Source organism: Cyprinodon tularosa, unplaced genomic scaffold (genome assembly GCF_016077235.1).
Source record: "Cyprinodon tularosa strain WSP-4 unplaced genomic scaffold, ASM1607723v1 ctg76, whole genome shotgun sequence".
Lineage (NCBI taxonomy): Eukaryota > Metazoa > Chordata > Actinopteri > Cyprinodontiformes > Cyprinodontidae > Cyprinodon > Cyprinodon tularosa.
This window is the reverse complement of record NW_024039518.1, coordinates 1,776,507-1,794,046: the sequence shown is the minus strand read 5'-3', so window position 1 is coordinate 1,794,046 and position 17,540 is coordinate 1,776,507. Positions and strand designations below refer to the sequence as shown.

Sequence of the window (17,540 nt, the reverse complement as noted above, 5' to 3'; positions counted from 1 at the left end):
GGGCGGCTGAGCTCCATTTACCGTAATATTTACCGTAAAGCTTTCCGGACGAGCCGAAAATCTCCGGAAAGTGTCGAAGTGTGACGCCGCGCAGCAGCCGTAGCGACGTCCGTCGGAGTTCAGACGAGCGGAGCGAGCAAAATGGCGGACGAAGATATTACGCTTGATGGAAAACCTCTACAGTCGCTCCGAGTTGCGGATTTGAAAGCTGCTTTGGAGCAAAGGAACCTACCAAAAAGCGGGCAGAAAAACACTCTAATAAAGCGACTTAAAGGGGTAGGTTTTGTTTTTATAATTGCGCGTGCTTTGGATGTCTGTGTCGAGTCCGGCTAAGTTCGGGAAGAAGAAGGCGAGCGACAGCATCGGGAGGGGGGGGCAAACGTTAGAGGCCGTAACTGTGTGTAGAAGCGGGAATACATAAATCAACACACACGATATTACGCATAAACAACAGTAGGGACGGTCCAATGGTTCTGACTAGCAATACAACTGAATTATCGAGCGACAGCTTCAGTCCGGGTTTGGAACAGTTCGCTGAGCACCGTGTTGCACACTGTTGAAGTGTGCACCTGTCAAGTCGAGGCCTAAGCTGAGAGTAGCCAACAGCCGCACAGTGTACAGTACATGACAGCCGCCGGCCGCGCGCATCGCATGTCTGTGTGTTGGGGGAGGTTACGGGAGCGCGCCTCGCGATGTAAACATATTTGGAAGCGTCATCAACTGCTAAAGTGTGCACTTTTTCTTTCCAGAAATGTTTCCCACATATATCTAGATTATTTTATTAAACGTGATTTTTATCCAATTAGCAGCTTGTAGTTTGTATAAATTATTATGAATTCAATTCAACTGATTTAATATGCCACCTGATCCTAGATATATTTTCATGTTTTTTCAACTTTTATTCATATATATTGAGTTATATATATATATATATATATATATATATATATATATATATATATATATATATATATGGTTATATTTACAGAAGTTGTGAGGTTACAACGACCTTTACTCATGAGGACGAATAAGATATGTTGATGCTGCTGATCAATTAATCTCTCAATAATTTTTTGATTAATAATCAGATGGCAAAAGGTTCCTTAAAGATTTATTTTTTATTATTACAGAATATAAACAAGGTATAACTTAAACTTTTCCAATTAACAGATGGAATTTATATATATATATTTTTATATAAATTTGGTATTAATGTTAATATTAATGCTGTAATTAATGAGACAGTCCTTTTTACCATAGAAACCTTGCTGTCTCGCAATAATCCGTAATCTCTTCTGACAACAGTAAATCTGGGTTTTTGGGGTAAAGTTTTGAATAATGTTTTTTTTTTTTTTTACCAGAATAAACTGACATTTTTTAGTTTGATAAATCTTTTTTTTTTATACCTTTAGCTTTTAAAAAAAAAAAAAATACTCAAGTGAAAGATCCATAGGATATTTATAGGTTGATTGCTTATATAAAGAAGACAGAGTTTTAAACTCTTTATATATATATATATATATATATATATATATATATATATATATATATATGTTTGATATCAGCTGCTACATGACTGCCAAATTATTTACAAAGGTGATCGCCACTTTAGTGGTGTTGTCAAAACTCTGAAAAGTATTAATACTTAAAGGCTGTAAACGGTTACAATACTAATTGTGCATGATATCAATACTAATAAATAAGTAAATAAGTAATGTTTGCAAATTTTTGTTGGTGTTATTTTTAGATTTTGATTATTTATTTAGCATTTATTTGTACTCTTATTTGACTAATTCTGTTGAAAAAAAAAGATTTTCTATGTTGAGATTGGACACGGTGAGTTATTCAGGTTAATAAGGATATGTTTTATGCCATTGCTTACATAATTTTTCTTTTCATCCAGATTGTATTGAAAAGGGTTTAGAATATCAAATACTTTCCTGGGATCGATATCATGTTTGAGTTATTAGTATCACTGTAGTGAAGATTACTTTTTTAGTTTGACTCCTTTCTAGTGATGTGTTCTTCTATTTCTACCCCAATGCCATACTTGCACAATGTGTCTGTTTTTAGCAGTTATGATCATCTAAAGTGGTTTTGTGTGTTGAAAAAATACTTGAGCCCATTTATTGTTCATTGAAAGTACCCAACTTGTTGACTGTTGATTTAATTCTGCTGATTGTTGGGGGATTGAATAAATCTAGAACAGGCAAATTCCAACTAAAACTCTCTTGTGTAATTGCAATTATTTGAATCATTTGCAATGTGTCCCAAAAAATGTCATAAAGCAAAACTGATGGAATTTAAATATGTTTTCAGCAGTTTAACAGATGTTTACTTCAGCTTATGTCTGCTTCATGATGTTTTTGTTTACCAGTTATTGGTGTGAATTAGTAAAGGGCAAACAGAGTTTTATCATCAATAATATCTCTTAGTTAATTAATAAATGTGAAGGGCGTTTTTGTTGTTTTTATACAAAATCTTCAATGATTTATAATGAATTATTTCACTTTTAAGTCTTAAAGTCTTCAATACACTCAGATCTTCTTTCCTAGAAATTTAATTCATCCATTACTTTTTCCACCAATTCCTTATTTTAAGCATTGAATCAGTTTTTGATGAAACACTGTTTTTTTCTTGCTTCTTTTTGGAACATCCCAACTCAAATGTTTTCTCCCTTTGTCTCCTAAGAAGGTACAGATTGATCAGGGATAGCGGTAGCTGGCTCATTCTACTCAAAGCCATAATGAAGCTCAGGACACACTGTAAAAAGATAGGGAACTTTTTAAAAACTCTTGGTATGAAAGCCTTGGAAACATAACCCAGAAACACCCAAAAAGCAACTCAATTAAACAGTTAATGGGGAAACATTGACATAGATTTTATATTGAAATAATAACCCTTATTTAGGTGGCTTAAACTTACAGAAACTGTGGATCATGTTTGTTATAATAGGACTAGATGGGATCAATATCATTGCTGTGTTTGTAGAATAAATATTTACTATTGTACCCATTTTGATATGCAGTGAAAATATTGCAAATGAAAGTATTGGGCTGAAAATATCTGCACAAAAAATAAAAATAATGCAACCCTTTTTGTCATTTTCCTAATCATATTTAGTTACTTTAACACAATCATTTCATATTAGCAGGGTAGGACATAAAACAAATTGAGTTAAAGTAACTAAATATGATTAAGTAAATGCAAAAAGTGGTTGCATTATTTTTATCAGCGTAAAGGTTTACAATGAAGATTGCTGAGTCTGTATATAGGGAAATAGACAAGCTTTGTTGTGATTTGCATACAGTGAAAACATTTTTCAGTGCTGCAGTGCAGTCTTTGGTGGGATAGCAACCAGGATGCATTGTAGGTTTGAGTTAGTGAACATCAGACTGTGGGATGTAGAGTATACCTTATAAATGGCATTTGGATTATAGCACTCCCTTCAAAGAACATAGTTTCTGTAAAAATAGAAGCTCATAAGTCAGATTTTAGAAAGAAGGATTTAATGTTCAGTATTTGCAGCTAATATCAGTTTCTTGAAACCCTTTCTCTGTTGCTTTGATGATTATAAACAGAGTCTGTTTCCATATCTGTATTGATTGGGGAGTGTTGGCCTAGTGGGTTAGAGCAGTGCGCTTGTGTTCTGAGAAGGCTGCAAGTACCTAGTTTGATTCCCACAGCCTCCACTCTGGGTTCCTGAGCGAATTCCTTAAATACTGATTGCTACCCAGGGCCCCCACAATGGCAGCCCACTGCTCCCCAAGGGGATGTGCCAAAATGCAGATTATGAATTTCCCCATTGTTGGACAATAAAGGATTTATATTTTTTCTTTGCTTTTTTTATTTTTATTTTTTATTTTTTATTCCCAATAGGCTCTGATGCTGGAAAACCTACAGAGGTCATCATCTTCTCATAGTGGGCTGCAGCCTAATTCACAGGTTGGACCTCTTTCTCTAAGCCAAGTTGCTCTGAAAACATTTCAACTACAGTTCCTGCAGTTTAAAGTTTGTTTTTGTGTTGCTCTGTTTTTTTGTTTTAATTTTTAGATAGGAGAAGAGATGTGTCAGAACAGTTTCATTAAACAGTACCTGGCCCAGCAGCAAGAGCTCCTACGACAGAGACTTGCGAGAGAGGCCCAGCGGGAGGAGGAGGCCGATGGTAAAACTCTTCAATAAACACTCAAAAGAGCCAGACATATGGTAAAGAAGCAACATGACTTTAAAGGCTGCTGTGTGTATTTTTTTTTTTTTTTTTTTTTTTTTTTTTTTTTTTTTTGCAGAAAGCCCAGCTGGAGCAGAGGAAGATGAAGACCAGTCTGAAGAAAATGACAGCCCTCCCTTCACCAGCAAGGTCAGTAACCGGAATTAAATAACAGGAAAGAGAATCAATATTATGTTGTAAAGTTATGGTACTTTAAAAAAAAAAAAATATTATATATATATATATATATATATATATATATATATATATATATATATATATATATATATATATATATATATATATATATATATACCCTATATTCCTTATATTAGATTATGTAGTTACAACTGTTTATTTATTTCAATAACTCAGTTCTCAGGGACCTAAAAATATAGTAATTTCACACGTTTTTGTTATTTAAGAGGATTTGCATCTGGTAAAAATACAGGATTAAAGATTATCTCATTACATCAGAGCAATAAAAACATTTTTAATACTAAAATGTGAACTTACACACATTAATCTGTTGGAAAGACCATTACTGGCTGTAGTACACTGCAGCATTATGGCTTTTTTAAGAGAGATGGAGAAGAAGTGAACGTAATAAAAAGTCATGTTAGCAGTTTGCCAAAATCTTGAATAGGCATCAGAAAACAAACATGGACAGAACAAACTGTACGTGGACGAAAACATTGCACTTGACTCTGAACACACCATCCACCTGGTAAACATGGTAGCAGTAGCGTTACAGTGTGGAGGAAAGTGCTTATCTACTGTGGGGTCATGGTTAATGGGAAGAAAAATGGTGCTAAACAACACAAAAAAAACCAAACATTTGAAACAAGAGAAAAGGTTCCCCCTTCCAGCAGGAGAACCATAACGATCCTGATCCTCAAGACTCACCCTCTAATCAAGGAGCCCAGTTGAAGGCCTGACCTGAATCCTATTAAGAATCCACAGCAGGAACATTTGGAACGTTTCTATTCACAGACGTTTCACATCGAGTGAGTCTAAGGCCGTTTCTCAATATGTGTACTTGTGCGATCTCATGTGCTCGTGTACTCGTGAAACGTCATCACCCTCAGCCCTAGTACTGTTCCAATTCACAAGAACAGACAGAGTCCCCGGATGTTGTTCTTGCCCCTCCCTATTTACCGAGTACACATCAGAGCAGACTTGTCCGTTCGTGAGATTGACAGCTGTCCCAGCATGCATTGCAGCAGCTACAGCTTTCAATTGAGCGCTTACAGAGCTTAGAGTATTAAGTTAAAAGTTCTCTTTTCTGTTGCCGTTGTTAAAAAAGTACGTTTTAAGATCATTTGGGGCGAGAACATTATACTTTTAAGCATCACTATATGACCCGTTTACTGATTTAGTGCGTAGTTTAAAAAAAAATTCTGATGTTGAGAGGACCGTGGCATCCAGCGAAGCTCCGAGGATAACCACAGCCAGGGCTAACCACAGCTGTGTGTGAGTTTTTTGTTTTATTTGGCAAAATGTTAATTTGATTTGTGTTTATCTGACTTTGTTAATTATTATTCCCCCAATAAAAGAAAAAAGTAAGAATTTATTATTATCTACAGACTATTAATAACAGGAGGAGAAATGCAGCTCTAGACGAGCCGAGTCTGTGGTCTGAAGTACGCTTCTGTTCCAATTGACACAGATTTGTTCTGTGCTCGCGTTCTCCCCGAGTGCATACTTCCTGTGTTCTTGTCAATAACATACTTGACAAGAATACGAGTCCATACTCGCGTTCTTGGCAATTGAAATAAAGCCTAAGTTTTCTGCTTTTGTACAAAGAGTGGGATAAGAATCAGGCTGTAGATGTGTGAAGCTGATGGACATACCTGAAGCTGAATCTGCAGTTAGTGATGCTTTTGGCAAACATAAATAAAAGTGAATTATAAAATTTTTTAATTTTATTTAAATAATAGTTTCTTTGTGTTCCTCTTTATAATTATTTTCTACCTAAAAACCAGAAGACACAAAGCAGTTTGAGCTGCTTAAGCTTAACAAATTTCTCCCAATGCTTTATTGCTTTATAATAAATAGCTACTTCCCTTGTTTTTTATTGTATCTAACTGATACAGATAAACATTTCAAACCTAAATGTTATTTTAAAAACCTTCAAAAATGTAATTTAGTTGTCATCCTTGTCCAAAAGCATCAAGGCACCCTGGAGCAGCCCTCTGGTCCTGATGTTGGAGGGGATAACTCTGTGAGTGGTCGTGGATCTGCTCCCGCTTCCCACCGCCGAGAGTCTACTGAAGCCCCAAGAGCGCGTTTGCAGCGCGGCCCCCAAGGACCCAAGGAGCCATCAGCCACCTCCCCTCCACGAGCTGTCGCCTCCTTCTCAGTCCGTGTCCTGGGACAGCCTGACATGCAAGGATACGCAGCCGCTTTGCCCCCAGGCCAGGAGAAGGAAGCAGCCACTCCAAAAAAAGCTCAGCCTGCGCTCAATCTCAGCCGCTCCGCCCGGAGTTCCGCTGAAAACCACGTTAAAGACGACAGCGATGAGGAGGAGGAGGACGATGATGACAGCGATGAAGACGAGGATTGGGGACCAGGTCCTGGAGGGGCAAGAAGGAGAAAGGCAACGGTTCCCTCAAAGCAGCCGGTGGCTCCCAGTGCGTCATCAGCTACTGCAAGATCCAAACGCAAGCTTCAGCCTCCTCAGCACATCCCTCCTCCGCAGGTACACGACACTCCCATGCAGCTGCGTCACCCAACACCTCCCCCCTCTCCACCCCCTAACCTCTTCCCCCTACCTGACACTCCAAAGCAAAGCCCCCCAGATGATCAAGAAAGAGGAGCTCCAGATGGGATGGACTCTTTCCCGCCTCCCCCCATGCAGAGGCAAGACTCCGGCTCCAGCTCCGGCTCCAGCAGCCCCGAGCCTCCTGTGAAGCGCCGCTCCGGCCCCCTCTCACTGCTCATGGACAGGATGGAGTCGGAGGAAGGGACCTCATCTCCTGGGTTCTCCGGAGAAACGGCACATTCAACCGCTACGTGTTCCAGTGAATCCCCTCTTCCGTCATCGGAAACAAAAACGCAACAGGAAGGAGAGAGACAGCGGAAGGAGGAGAGGGAGGGAGAGCGTCTGAAAAGGCAGGAGCAAGAAATGGAGAAGAAACGCCTGGAGGAAGAGAAGGAAAAGGAAAGAGAACGGCTGCAAGAGGAGAGGAAGCAGCGACAGAAAGAGGAAGAGGAAAAAAGACACCAGGAGTTGGAAAAAGAAAAGAAACACAAAGAGGAGGAGAAGAGAAGAGAGGAGCAGCGGTTAAAGGAGGAGGAAGAAAAGAAACAAGAGGAGGAGAGGATTGACCAGAAAGCAGCAGCTGCAGAAAAAGATTCAGACTCCTCCTCAGATTCAGACTCCAAATCAGAGTCTTCCTCACGCTCATCATCATCATCATCCTCTTCTTCCTCCTCCAGGGATAAAGTTCAGCCTGCCAGTCAGCTGAAGGTTGGTGCCTCAGTGTGGGTGTTTTTCATGCTGAAGGCCTCAGGACATGAGAAAGTAGAGAATATTCTGATAGCAACCCTGAAGCTTTTAACTCTTGATGAGGAAGAAAATAAATATATATATATATATCAGGGGTTTACTGACTAATAGCAATTTAGAAATGTGTTAATGGGAAACATGTTGACACTTTCTGCTTATTTCCCTGATTAAAAACAATATATTTTAAAGGTTTTGTATAATGTTGAAAGGAAACACCATATTTAACTTTATGAGAATTTAGCAAATGCATAAATTGGCAAAATCTTCAGGACATGAAGCCCTGATCATAGAAATTAAGAAACATACTTTGAAGTTAGTTTTTAAAAGCCAAAAATAATAAGAATTTTGCATTATTTTAGTCAGAATAACAGGTTCAAAGTTTAGGGAGTCGTTTTCTATCATACTTAGATCTTAGATACTCAGAGCTCCGGTTTGAGTGTTTTATCCCAGATCCTGGTCAGGTTTGGGTTTTCTTCTCTTTTTTAAGCCCTTATAGTGAATATAACTTGAAGGCTTTCTTCTTGCACACACATTTAAAATAAGTATTGTCTTGTTTGCATCTTTTTTTTCATTTGTTTTACTCTTATTCGTTTCACAGAAGGCAGACGAAGGACAAAGGGCAGAGGTTAATGAAAAGACTAAGTTGAATAAAGACTCTGAGAAACCTAACCTTTCAAAAAGGTAAGTGAACATTAAAAAGATTTTCCAAATATAACCAAGTCTATAATTATTCCACAAAAACATTCAAAAACAGTCATTCTAGTAAAAAGTTTTAGATATTTTTTTTTTCAACTCTACACATTAGCTAAATTTACATTACAGTTCCTAGAGTATATAACAGGCTTAAAGCTGTTGTTTATCATGGAAGACCAGCAAATAACTCCTAGTACATGATAGTTTAGGGTATTCTATATGATCTAATACAGTTTCATAGATGTTATTGTATTGTTCTGGAACAAGACTGACTGTTTTATTTAATTTAAAGGACTTTTATTTGCTCCAAACCCTCTCTGTAGGTATGCCTCTTAACTATACTTGTCTTTAGATTTGAGTAGTTTAGACCTCCTCAGCTCTGATTTTCTACAATAGTCAATTATCAGTTGGACCATGAATATTTATCACCGTTTTGCTTTTAAAAACTTCAATATTTTTTAATAAACATGCTATTTTCCTATTTACTATTACACTGAAATCCCAGAAGCGGATGCTTGTTAGACATGGTTGAATAACAAGCCAGTTGTTCTGTGGTTTGCATCTATTAGACTCAACAAAGTATCTCTGGTTGCTACTAAATATGAGGATGTTTGAATCAAGGTTTTTTTTTTTTTTTTGCCTTTTTAATCTTAATTAAGTTAGTTGTACAAGAGAAAAGCAGATGTAAATTTATTGTGCAAGTATAGCAGCTGATATTAATGTGCTGAAACATACATATTATTTTATAGTTTAGAACGATCGAAGCAGTGCTTCACAATTTGTGTGCAAGAAGATGTTTAAAGGAAATCAGTTTTGAGCTTTGCATTATTTTATTTTATTTTTTAGCCTTTTTTCCTCTATAACTATTTAACTCAAAGGCATTTTAACTCTAAGATATACCGTAGATCATTCACAGATAAAAACTCCCAAATTTGAGGAATTATTTAAATTAAGCCTCACTTAACTGTTTTGTTAAAGCAGGCTTTCTCTGAGACACATGCTATTTTCATAAAGACATTAAAGGTGGATAAAAGGAGCACAGTTCTCTATGTATTATAAAGAATCTGTTATATTTAGCTGTTTTCAGGGGGTTAAGCTGCTAGATGATATTAGAGGGGAAATCAATTCCTCATGAATGTTTCATTGCACTGGATATCCTTGATGTTATTTGGTCTATGGAGACATAATCACAAATCACAAGGTCTTAAGACTAGCAAAAACCTGAGAGAGGATCTGAGAGAAACACCATTAAAGGATGATTCTTTTATTAGTCAGATTTTGGTGGTGGAGCAAGAAAAGGAAGGAAGTCATAAATTGAAAGGACTGATTTTTCACATAAAAATTGTACAACATTTTTTTTAATAGTTGAAGATGTTCCTTATAGTTTATTTATTATATTACATTTACAATAAATGTATTGTCAAAAATAAAGGAGTTTGTAGTCTAAAGCATAATGAGTAGTGCTAATGGAGTGGCACAAATCAGGGATGAAATAAATTCAGAGGCATATTTGTTTTTAAATGATTGGATCTGTGGATGGAGCTAAATATTAGCATGAAAGCAAGGAAGCCTTCCAATGTTCAAGGACTAATAATACAATAATAACTGATCAAAATATCTGTGGAAAAATGCTAGTTAGCAGCAATTTAGCAGTACTCTTATTGACTATAATATTTGTAAAAGAATGTTTTTTTCTTTTCAAAATTAAAAGTCACATTGATTTTGTGAACAAATACTTATAACTGTGGAATTTGCCTTTAAAAAAATACTCCAGTTATTTATTTAGTTAGTTATTGGGTAAGGACGAGCATTAGGGCCACTGAAAAAAAAAGAAGAAGTTAACTGATTTTTAAATATTTCAGTTTAATATGTGAAAAAAAATCTCAGAATTCTCACTTTTTTCTCAAAAATCTGACTTCAATCTCAGAATTCTGACTTTCATCTGAGAATTTTGGATCTTAATGTAGATGGGAACCATGAAGGAAGAGATGTGGTAGCACTCAGCTTCACTGACAAAGATGTGAGTTGTTTGGGAGGGCCAGTGATACATTGGTAGAAAATGACAGAATTAGGCAACTAGGGGTTCCCGGTGATGCTATTTCATTAATGGAAGAGCAGAAGGTGATTAAAACGAGAGCTAGTTTAGTCTCTAAAACAGACATGGCTGCCGCTTGATGCTAACATGTTTGTTAACTGTTCTGAGATTAAAGTCAGAATTCAGAGAAAAAAGTCAGAATTCCAAGATTAAAGTCAGAATTCTAAAATAAAGTCAGTATTCAGAGAAAAAAGTCCGAATTCTGAGATTAAAATCAGAATTAAGAGAAAAGGGTCAGATTTCAGAGAAAAAAGTCAGAATTCAGGGAAAAAAGTCAGAATTCCAAGATTAAAGTCAGAATTCTAAAAAAAAGTCAGCATTCAGAGAAAAAAGTCAGAATTCTGAGATTAAAATCAGAATTAAGAGAAAAGGGTCAGAATTCAGAGAAAAAAGTCAGAATTCTGGGAGAAAAGTCAGAATTCGAAGATTAAAGTCAGAATTCAGAGAAAAAAGTCAGAATTCTAAGGTTAAAGTCAGAATTCTGACTTTTTTCTTATATTATACTGATATAAAATGTAAAAATCAGTTTCAGTGGCCCTAATCCTCCTCTTTTACCACAAAATAACGGAGTTGTATTTAAGAACAATAATAATTTTCTGTGCTTTCCTGTCCTTATATTAAAGCACAGATTATGTTAGTGCCCATAAAATTATCCGTAATCGAACTCAAGACTTTAACGCGTCATGCTTTTACTTTGGAAATCCGGCACCGGAAGTCGGCCACGCATTCTGTAAGGCTCACTCGTCCTAGCCAACATGGCCATCGTGCATGTACCGCATCCCTGATTCCGACGCAGTGTACGGCTTGTGAGAAACAGCAGCGAGCTGATTAGCTTTATCGTTTCATTTCCCCGCTTTCAGCCTTTAATCGAGCTAAACCTCCTCCAGTCCCACCGTGCCGATCCCCCCACCTGAGAGTGTTTCTTTCACGGCCGGTCATAATGCTGTCCGAAGGCAACAAAAACGGGTAAGGGTGAGCCAAAAGAAAAAAAAAAGGCGACGGGAGGCTTCAGGTTGCTGCTTGTACTTTTCCATCTATTGGGTAGAAATTGAAATAGATTTTTTTTTTTAACGTTTGTTCTGTCGCCGCCGATTAGCCGGCAGCTAAAGCCTGGCTGTGAAATATCATGTCATCCATTCACATCGGCCTGGTTAGCGTGTTGCATGTTCGCCCATGTGAGGGAAAAAACGGGGGTGGGGGCGTTGATGAAAGCCTTTTGTTGGGTGAAGGAGCAGGAAGATTTCTTGTTGGGGGATAAGGGGCTGGTGGGGGGGGATCAGTGCCTCAAATAGCCTTTAATTGAACGAAACTAATGAATAACCAATGTCCTCAGAGATCATAGAAGAAAAAAAAAACATTGATTTCTCTCACTTGTGTTGCACAAGAACACACTCCTAGTGTTTCTAGCTCATGTTTTTTTTTTCCTTGCATGTAGATTTTTTTTAATTTAAAAATGAATGTGTAATGTAGTTAGGTGATGGTCTTTGCATTGTCAGGGGAGATCATTAAAGCAGACATCTGCTGGCTGTACACTGATCCCTCATGGTGTGCTATAATTCTCCAGCTGGTTCCAGCATTCATGATCTTCTCCTGTGGGAGCTCACTTTACCTTTTTATTTAACAGCTTACAAATGTGTTGGGCCTTCTTATCGGCTCATTCTGGTCATTTATGTTGGATCGAATCTCTTTGATCGGCTTTATTAGGTAGTTTGACATGTATAAGTGGATTTTATGGTCCCTTTTTTACAGCTTATGAAACTAACCTTCAGGTGACAGTTGGACTTCATTGTGCTTCCTCATTCCTGTCTTACCGGATGAGTAGAGAGCTATTTTTTTAAGAGGATAAGTTAATTGATTATTCATCTCTTTGCTAAGATCTTTATTGCTTTAAGGGCAATAATCATGGTTACCTTGTGTCACGGGTTTGCCCCCCTTACCCTGTCCAGGCTATAAAGGGTTGAATCTTTAGTTACACCTGTGCAGGTGTGCCTCCGGCCTCGGCTTTAACAATTTGACATATAATCCTTTACAAAATGTTGGAGAAATTTAGTACCGTTTCCTGAAAGGTTAAAAAAAGCCGTGTTCTTTTGCTGTGACCAAACCTTTTTACTAAGCTTTAGTGTTGGTTGAACAGGCTCTGCTGGAGCTCCAGCCTGTTTTTACTTTTTTAGGCCCTCGTCCGGGAGAGTCTTTGAAATGATGCCAGGAGGCATCTTTTGTATTTTAAGAAAAAAAAAATGCAAAGGTCGACTGGTGAAGCATCTTGTAGGAGACCTTGCAGTGAATCTACGGCTTATTTCAAATCTTTGAGCTGCTAAAAGCACTTTTAATGGATTTTATTTATACTTAAGATAATATAATGTAACATTATGCATGAATAGTATTAAAAAATTGCCGTTGGTGCCCAACTGTAATGGAAAATCATCTGCATTCTGTTTAGATGAACCAAAGAAAATATAAATGAATGGAAAAGGGCCTTACAGTACTTTATATTCAAGTACCTCATTCATTTAAAGGTCACATTTTTCCTTTTGTCCTTCCTTATCAGGGCTTGTTTCTACATGCTGTACAGACTAATCATGGCTTTGTTTTCCATTTAAAAGTATCTTGATATTATTGGAATATTTGTATTACTATAGGTCATTTGGCATCATCTTTAGTCTCATTTCACCAATCTAAAGGCAACTCCTCCTGTTCTGTTTCACATAGTTTGCATTTTTTCAGTTTTCTGTTATGCAAACAGTGACATATAGTTCCAGGGAGCCCAAAGCAGTGAAGGAATCAGAGAAGAGAGATAAGGAAGGGTTGCCGGAGGATTAAATCCTCCCACCTACAGGGTGCTGCTTCTGTCAAACCATGAAGGTAGAAGCCTCTGCTGTTGCTGCCGGAGTGGGTTGATGGTTGGCTAAAAATAAAATGTTTCCTGGGTTGTTTGTTTATAAAAAGTATTAAAATGCTCAATTAGAGTGGGCCTGTGTGAGGTCTGATTGGTTCGCACGGTGAAGGTTCAGCTGAGAGACCCCCTGACGGATCAGATAAAGACCACCCACAGTCTCCTCTGTGAGTGTACGTCTAGAGTATGAGTCGGTTTGTGACCCTGGGTGTCAGTTAGCGGGCGAGGTATTTATAGCAGCAGTGACCCAGATCACCAGCCTCCAGCGCCCCTTCTTCTTCTGACTTCCTGCTTCTCCCCCCGTCTTGACCTACTCATGTTGTGTCCTGCTGCACAAACAAACCCTCATACAGCCCGGCGTAAAACGCAGGCTAACAGCCATGTTGAGAACTTTAGTTAAACGCTCACGAATGTTCAACGTGCTGCGATACGTCTCCTTGACGGTGGTTTGGTTCCCTGCAGGGAGGTGTCCGAGCCCAGCACAGCTGCCGTTACCGAGGTGGAACCGGACTCTGAGAGCTCCATGGCCCAGCAGCCAGCATCTGGGGCTGAGCCTGAGAGCAGCGAGAGCCGCACGGAGGAGGTAAGGTCACTGGGAAGGTTGTGGGTGTTTTTTTTGTCTTTTATTTTTTGGGGTCTTGGCTCTATCTCCCACTAACCTGCATCCTCACTCATGTGAAAGCATGTTTCATGAGCAATGCTGGGGGAGGGTCACTCAAAACCAACCTAGCCCTGAAGTTTGATCAAACGTAAAACTGAACTTTTTTTTTCTTTTGATACTCTTCAATACAAAAGTAGTTGCAAAACTTAAACAGACACATTTTAAATTTGATCTTTAGATAATCACTGAAACCAAAGGGGCTGAGTTGGACTTGGGTCTTGGAGGTATTGGGAATTAACTCATTCCTTCCATCTGCTATTAACGCATCTTCCAACTTCCTGGCAAGCTTATTCATGCGGATGGTCCCACACGCATCTGTTGTCTGTCTGCTCCATGCGCCGATAGGTTACGTGCTGCTATATTGGAGCGGAGCGTTCATGTTTCAGGGCGGGCTTCCATTGTATCGCTCCTAATGTCCTGTGAGGAAAAACGTTTGATTTAAAAGCTCTCACTCTGCGAGATAGCAGCTATTGCTTAGTAATTGGATTCAGCAGTGCTGCTGTATTTGACTGCAGCAGGAGCCTCTTATTGAGCTCCCACTGGCTGCAGATGTTGTTTTTTTTTATTTTCCTCCTGTCCTGATGCACCATTTCAGACCTACCATCAGATCCTGGGTGTCTAGAAATGCCATGGCAGTTAGGAACTACAAAACCAACCTAAGACTGAATGCTAATTGCGTGATTGACTTAATTAAATCAAGTATGCATCCAGCATCAAATTAGGCAGAGCCCGTTGCTGTAATGGTGAGCCGCTGGAAAAAGATCATAAATGGAGTGAAAATGAGTTTCTTGTTGTCTAGGATTTATTTCAAATATGGATGCTTTAATTTAATATGGACAAAAGATAAGTAAAAAAAAAAAAGCATATTTCTTTCAGATGACCTGTAGAGTATTCATTTATTTATTTCTGAAAGGGGGGATATTGCAGTTTAGACATGGAAGAATCAGCCAGGAAAGCCTGATTGTTTGATCTCTTCTTTCCATTTTCTCCCCGTACCATACTCGATAGTTTCCTTACTAATTGTTTAGCTTTGGGTGCTGTAATGGATGCATTTCACGCTTGTGCAGAACTACTTCATATCCTACTTTAATCAGGGCATGCTCTTCCAGATGGTTTGCTTCTTTACATTAGATAAAGGATGCTTAGTAAGAGTTGCAGAAACAGTTTCTTCCTCAGTGCTCACATCACTGCTCAGTCTTAAGTAGTAGAGAAGCAGGAAGGAAATCTATCGATCAGAGGTGTTTTAATCGAGATTAGCAGATATATTAGTTTTGGATCTATGTTGTGGCATTTGTCAGCGTGTGGCTTCTATCGTTCTACCTGTTTTGGGTTTGCATGGATGATGGATGTTAACAGTGTGTGCACGCCGAGCTGCATGATGAAGCTTGCTGCTGTTCCTTTCACACTGTTGTCACTTCCTTTCTTTTCCTGTCTTGCTTTGATTTCCCTTTCCTGCTGCTCTCTTCTCTTCTCTGTCCATTATTTGCCTCCGTCTCCCTTTATGATCGCTTCTCTCTCTGTCTCTCTCTCTCACTATATATTGATGGTGTGATTGCTGTTTTAAAACCCCATGATTGCTTTGTTATGAAGGTGCCCATGCCTCTTCCATTGTCCCTATTGGTACCTGCTGAGTACTACTACTACCACCACCACCACCAACAACACCTCTTCCACTCCTACTCCTTCTACAACTCCCGCCCCGCTTTGTGCGCCGATGGTACCTGAGTTAGGCCCAGAGTCTGCAACCCCACGACACTGAGTTAAACCTGAGCCAGCAGGAGGCGGAGCTCGCATCAGCAGCAGCCTTGGTAACCGCAGCAGTTCGCGGTTACCATGGGTACCGTTTTGAACAAAACTGGACTGTAACGCACTCCTTATTCTCCCCTGCTTCTGCTGCAACCATGTGAACGAGAAACGAAGCCTCGAGGCGTCGTCCTCAGGAAAAACTACAGCTTGGATTTAAACTCTGCCCATAATCTGATGCTCGCCCCTCTGCTGGTGCCGTGCAGTACTGACTTTGGACTGAGAATCAATGCTGTACTTGATGCGGGTGGAAACTTTAAACATCCTCAAAGAGAATCTTTTATTTATGGACGATTCAGTCACTCAGATCATGACAGTCATGTTGACCCTTTGAGACGGGGAAAGTTGAGCCCGTTCAGCCAACGCCTGGCCTGGACACACCATTCCTTCAGAGACTGTTTTCTACCATGAAAATGTGTCAAAGCTGCCACCTGAAAGGACGCTCTGCTTTTATTCACTCTGGGCGCACAGAGACCCCGATGAAGCCTCCTATGCCCAGATCCACACCAACCACTGACTAGAACAATTGTTCTCATGGAAACCGGGATGCTCTGACTCTGATCTGCTGCTGCCTACTGGTGTTCATCCATTGTCAGAGCCTCATCCTGCATTCAGCACCAGCGCTACTCCAAGTCTGTTATTTTCACTGCTTTCCTGGATTATTAATTTATAAAGACTTTGTTATTTCACCTTCAAAGAGACTCATAGACAATTGACAGAAAAGAAAATCTTGCTGCTGATTTTTCTCTGGGCTCTATGGGACAATTTTGAAAATATTTGCCAAAGTTTTTGTTTTTTTGGTGCTCACACCTCAGAGACTCTAACTCCATCAGCATCCACCAAGCAACACTGAAAGCTGTGCTTCCTAAAAAGACTGAAATGTGACTGTGAGCAGCAGTAAAGCCCAGAGAAAGTCTTCCCCTGCCCCCCCAGTTCGAGTCCGACCCAGTGACCACTTCCTGCCTGCTGGTTAATCTGCACTCTGAAACCGAGCCCTGCACTCACTGCTCTGCCTTCTCTGATTGGAGCCTTGTTTCCTAGACACAGTGCACACTGTGGTGCGGTTGGGCCATAGTCAATCCAGTAAGGAATCAGGTCTTGAATGGTACCAGGAAATGACTTGTCAGTATTCCTTTGTTTCAAATGTCTACAGTTTAAAAGGATTAACAAAGTGGTTTATTCACCTTCTTCTTGATTTGATTGTTTCCCCCTGTATTTAAAAACATGGGAAGATCTGGGATCTTTTTCTAATATAGTTAACATTTTTAAACCACTGCCCTTTTTTGACAGTTTATTTAAAAGTTGTAGTTAATTTGGGGATCATATATTTAAATACTGAAGCTACAGTATTATATAGGAAGAGGGGATTTTTACCTGCAGTATTAATAATCAGGGGAAAAGACGTAAACACTCAGTTCTCCACCTCTGTTCAACCTTTATTTGGAGCAATTATAGCATCTTTTACTGCATCTTTTGTCATATTTTAAGATTTAAAGAGATGTTTTATTCTGACTGACTTTTAAATTCATGTTATTCTTCCTTTCAATCCTAAAACTGACAGTAAAGATGTAGTTGCTGAGCAAAGGTGGATGACTCTGCTCTTTGGGTGTGGATCAGCCTAAGCACCCATCCCTTAAAGTGACAAAGGTTTAGGTTTGCAGGTCTCAGTTACTCTAA

The 17,540-nt window shown here is 38.9% G+C and overlaps 1 protein-coding gene across 2 annotated transcripts in view; it reads left to right on the top strand.

Moving 5' to 3' along the window:
* The first annotated feature begins 74 nt into the window (after positions 1 to 74).
* Positions 75 to 17,540, top strand: part of acin1b (apoptotic chromatin condensation inducer 1b) — a 29,259-nt gene continuing 11,793 nt past the window's right edge. Inside the window, exons 1-7 of one of the 2 annotated variants that reach the window (XM_038270425.1) lie at positions 75 to 276; positions 3,880 to 3,945; positions 4,054 to 4,165; positions 4,287 to 4,357; positions 6,378 to 7,679; positions 8,317 to 8,399; positions 13,862 to 13,982. In XM_038270425.1, coding sequence (XP_038126353.1) covers positions 142 to 276; positions 3,880 to 3,945; positions 4,054 to 4,165; positions 4,287 to 4,357; positions 6,378 to 7,679; positions 8,317 to 8,399; positions 13,862 to 13,982 — 1,890 coding nt within the window. In that variant the 5' untranslated portion in view covers positions 75 to 141. The remainder of the gene's footprint in view (positions 277 to 3,879; positions 3,946 to 4,053; positions 4,166 to 4,286; positions 4,358 to 6,377; positions 7,680 to 8,316; positions 8,400 to 13,861; positions 13,983 to 17,540) is intronic. The other variant, XM_038270426.1, reaches the window with a different exon arrangement.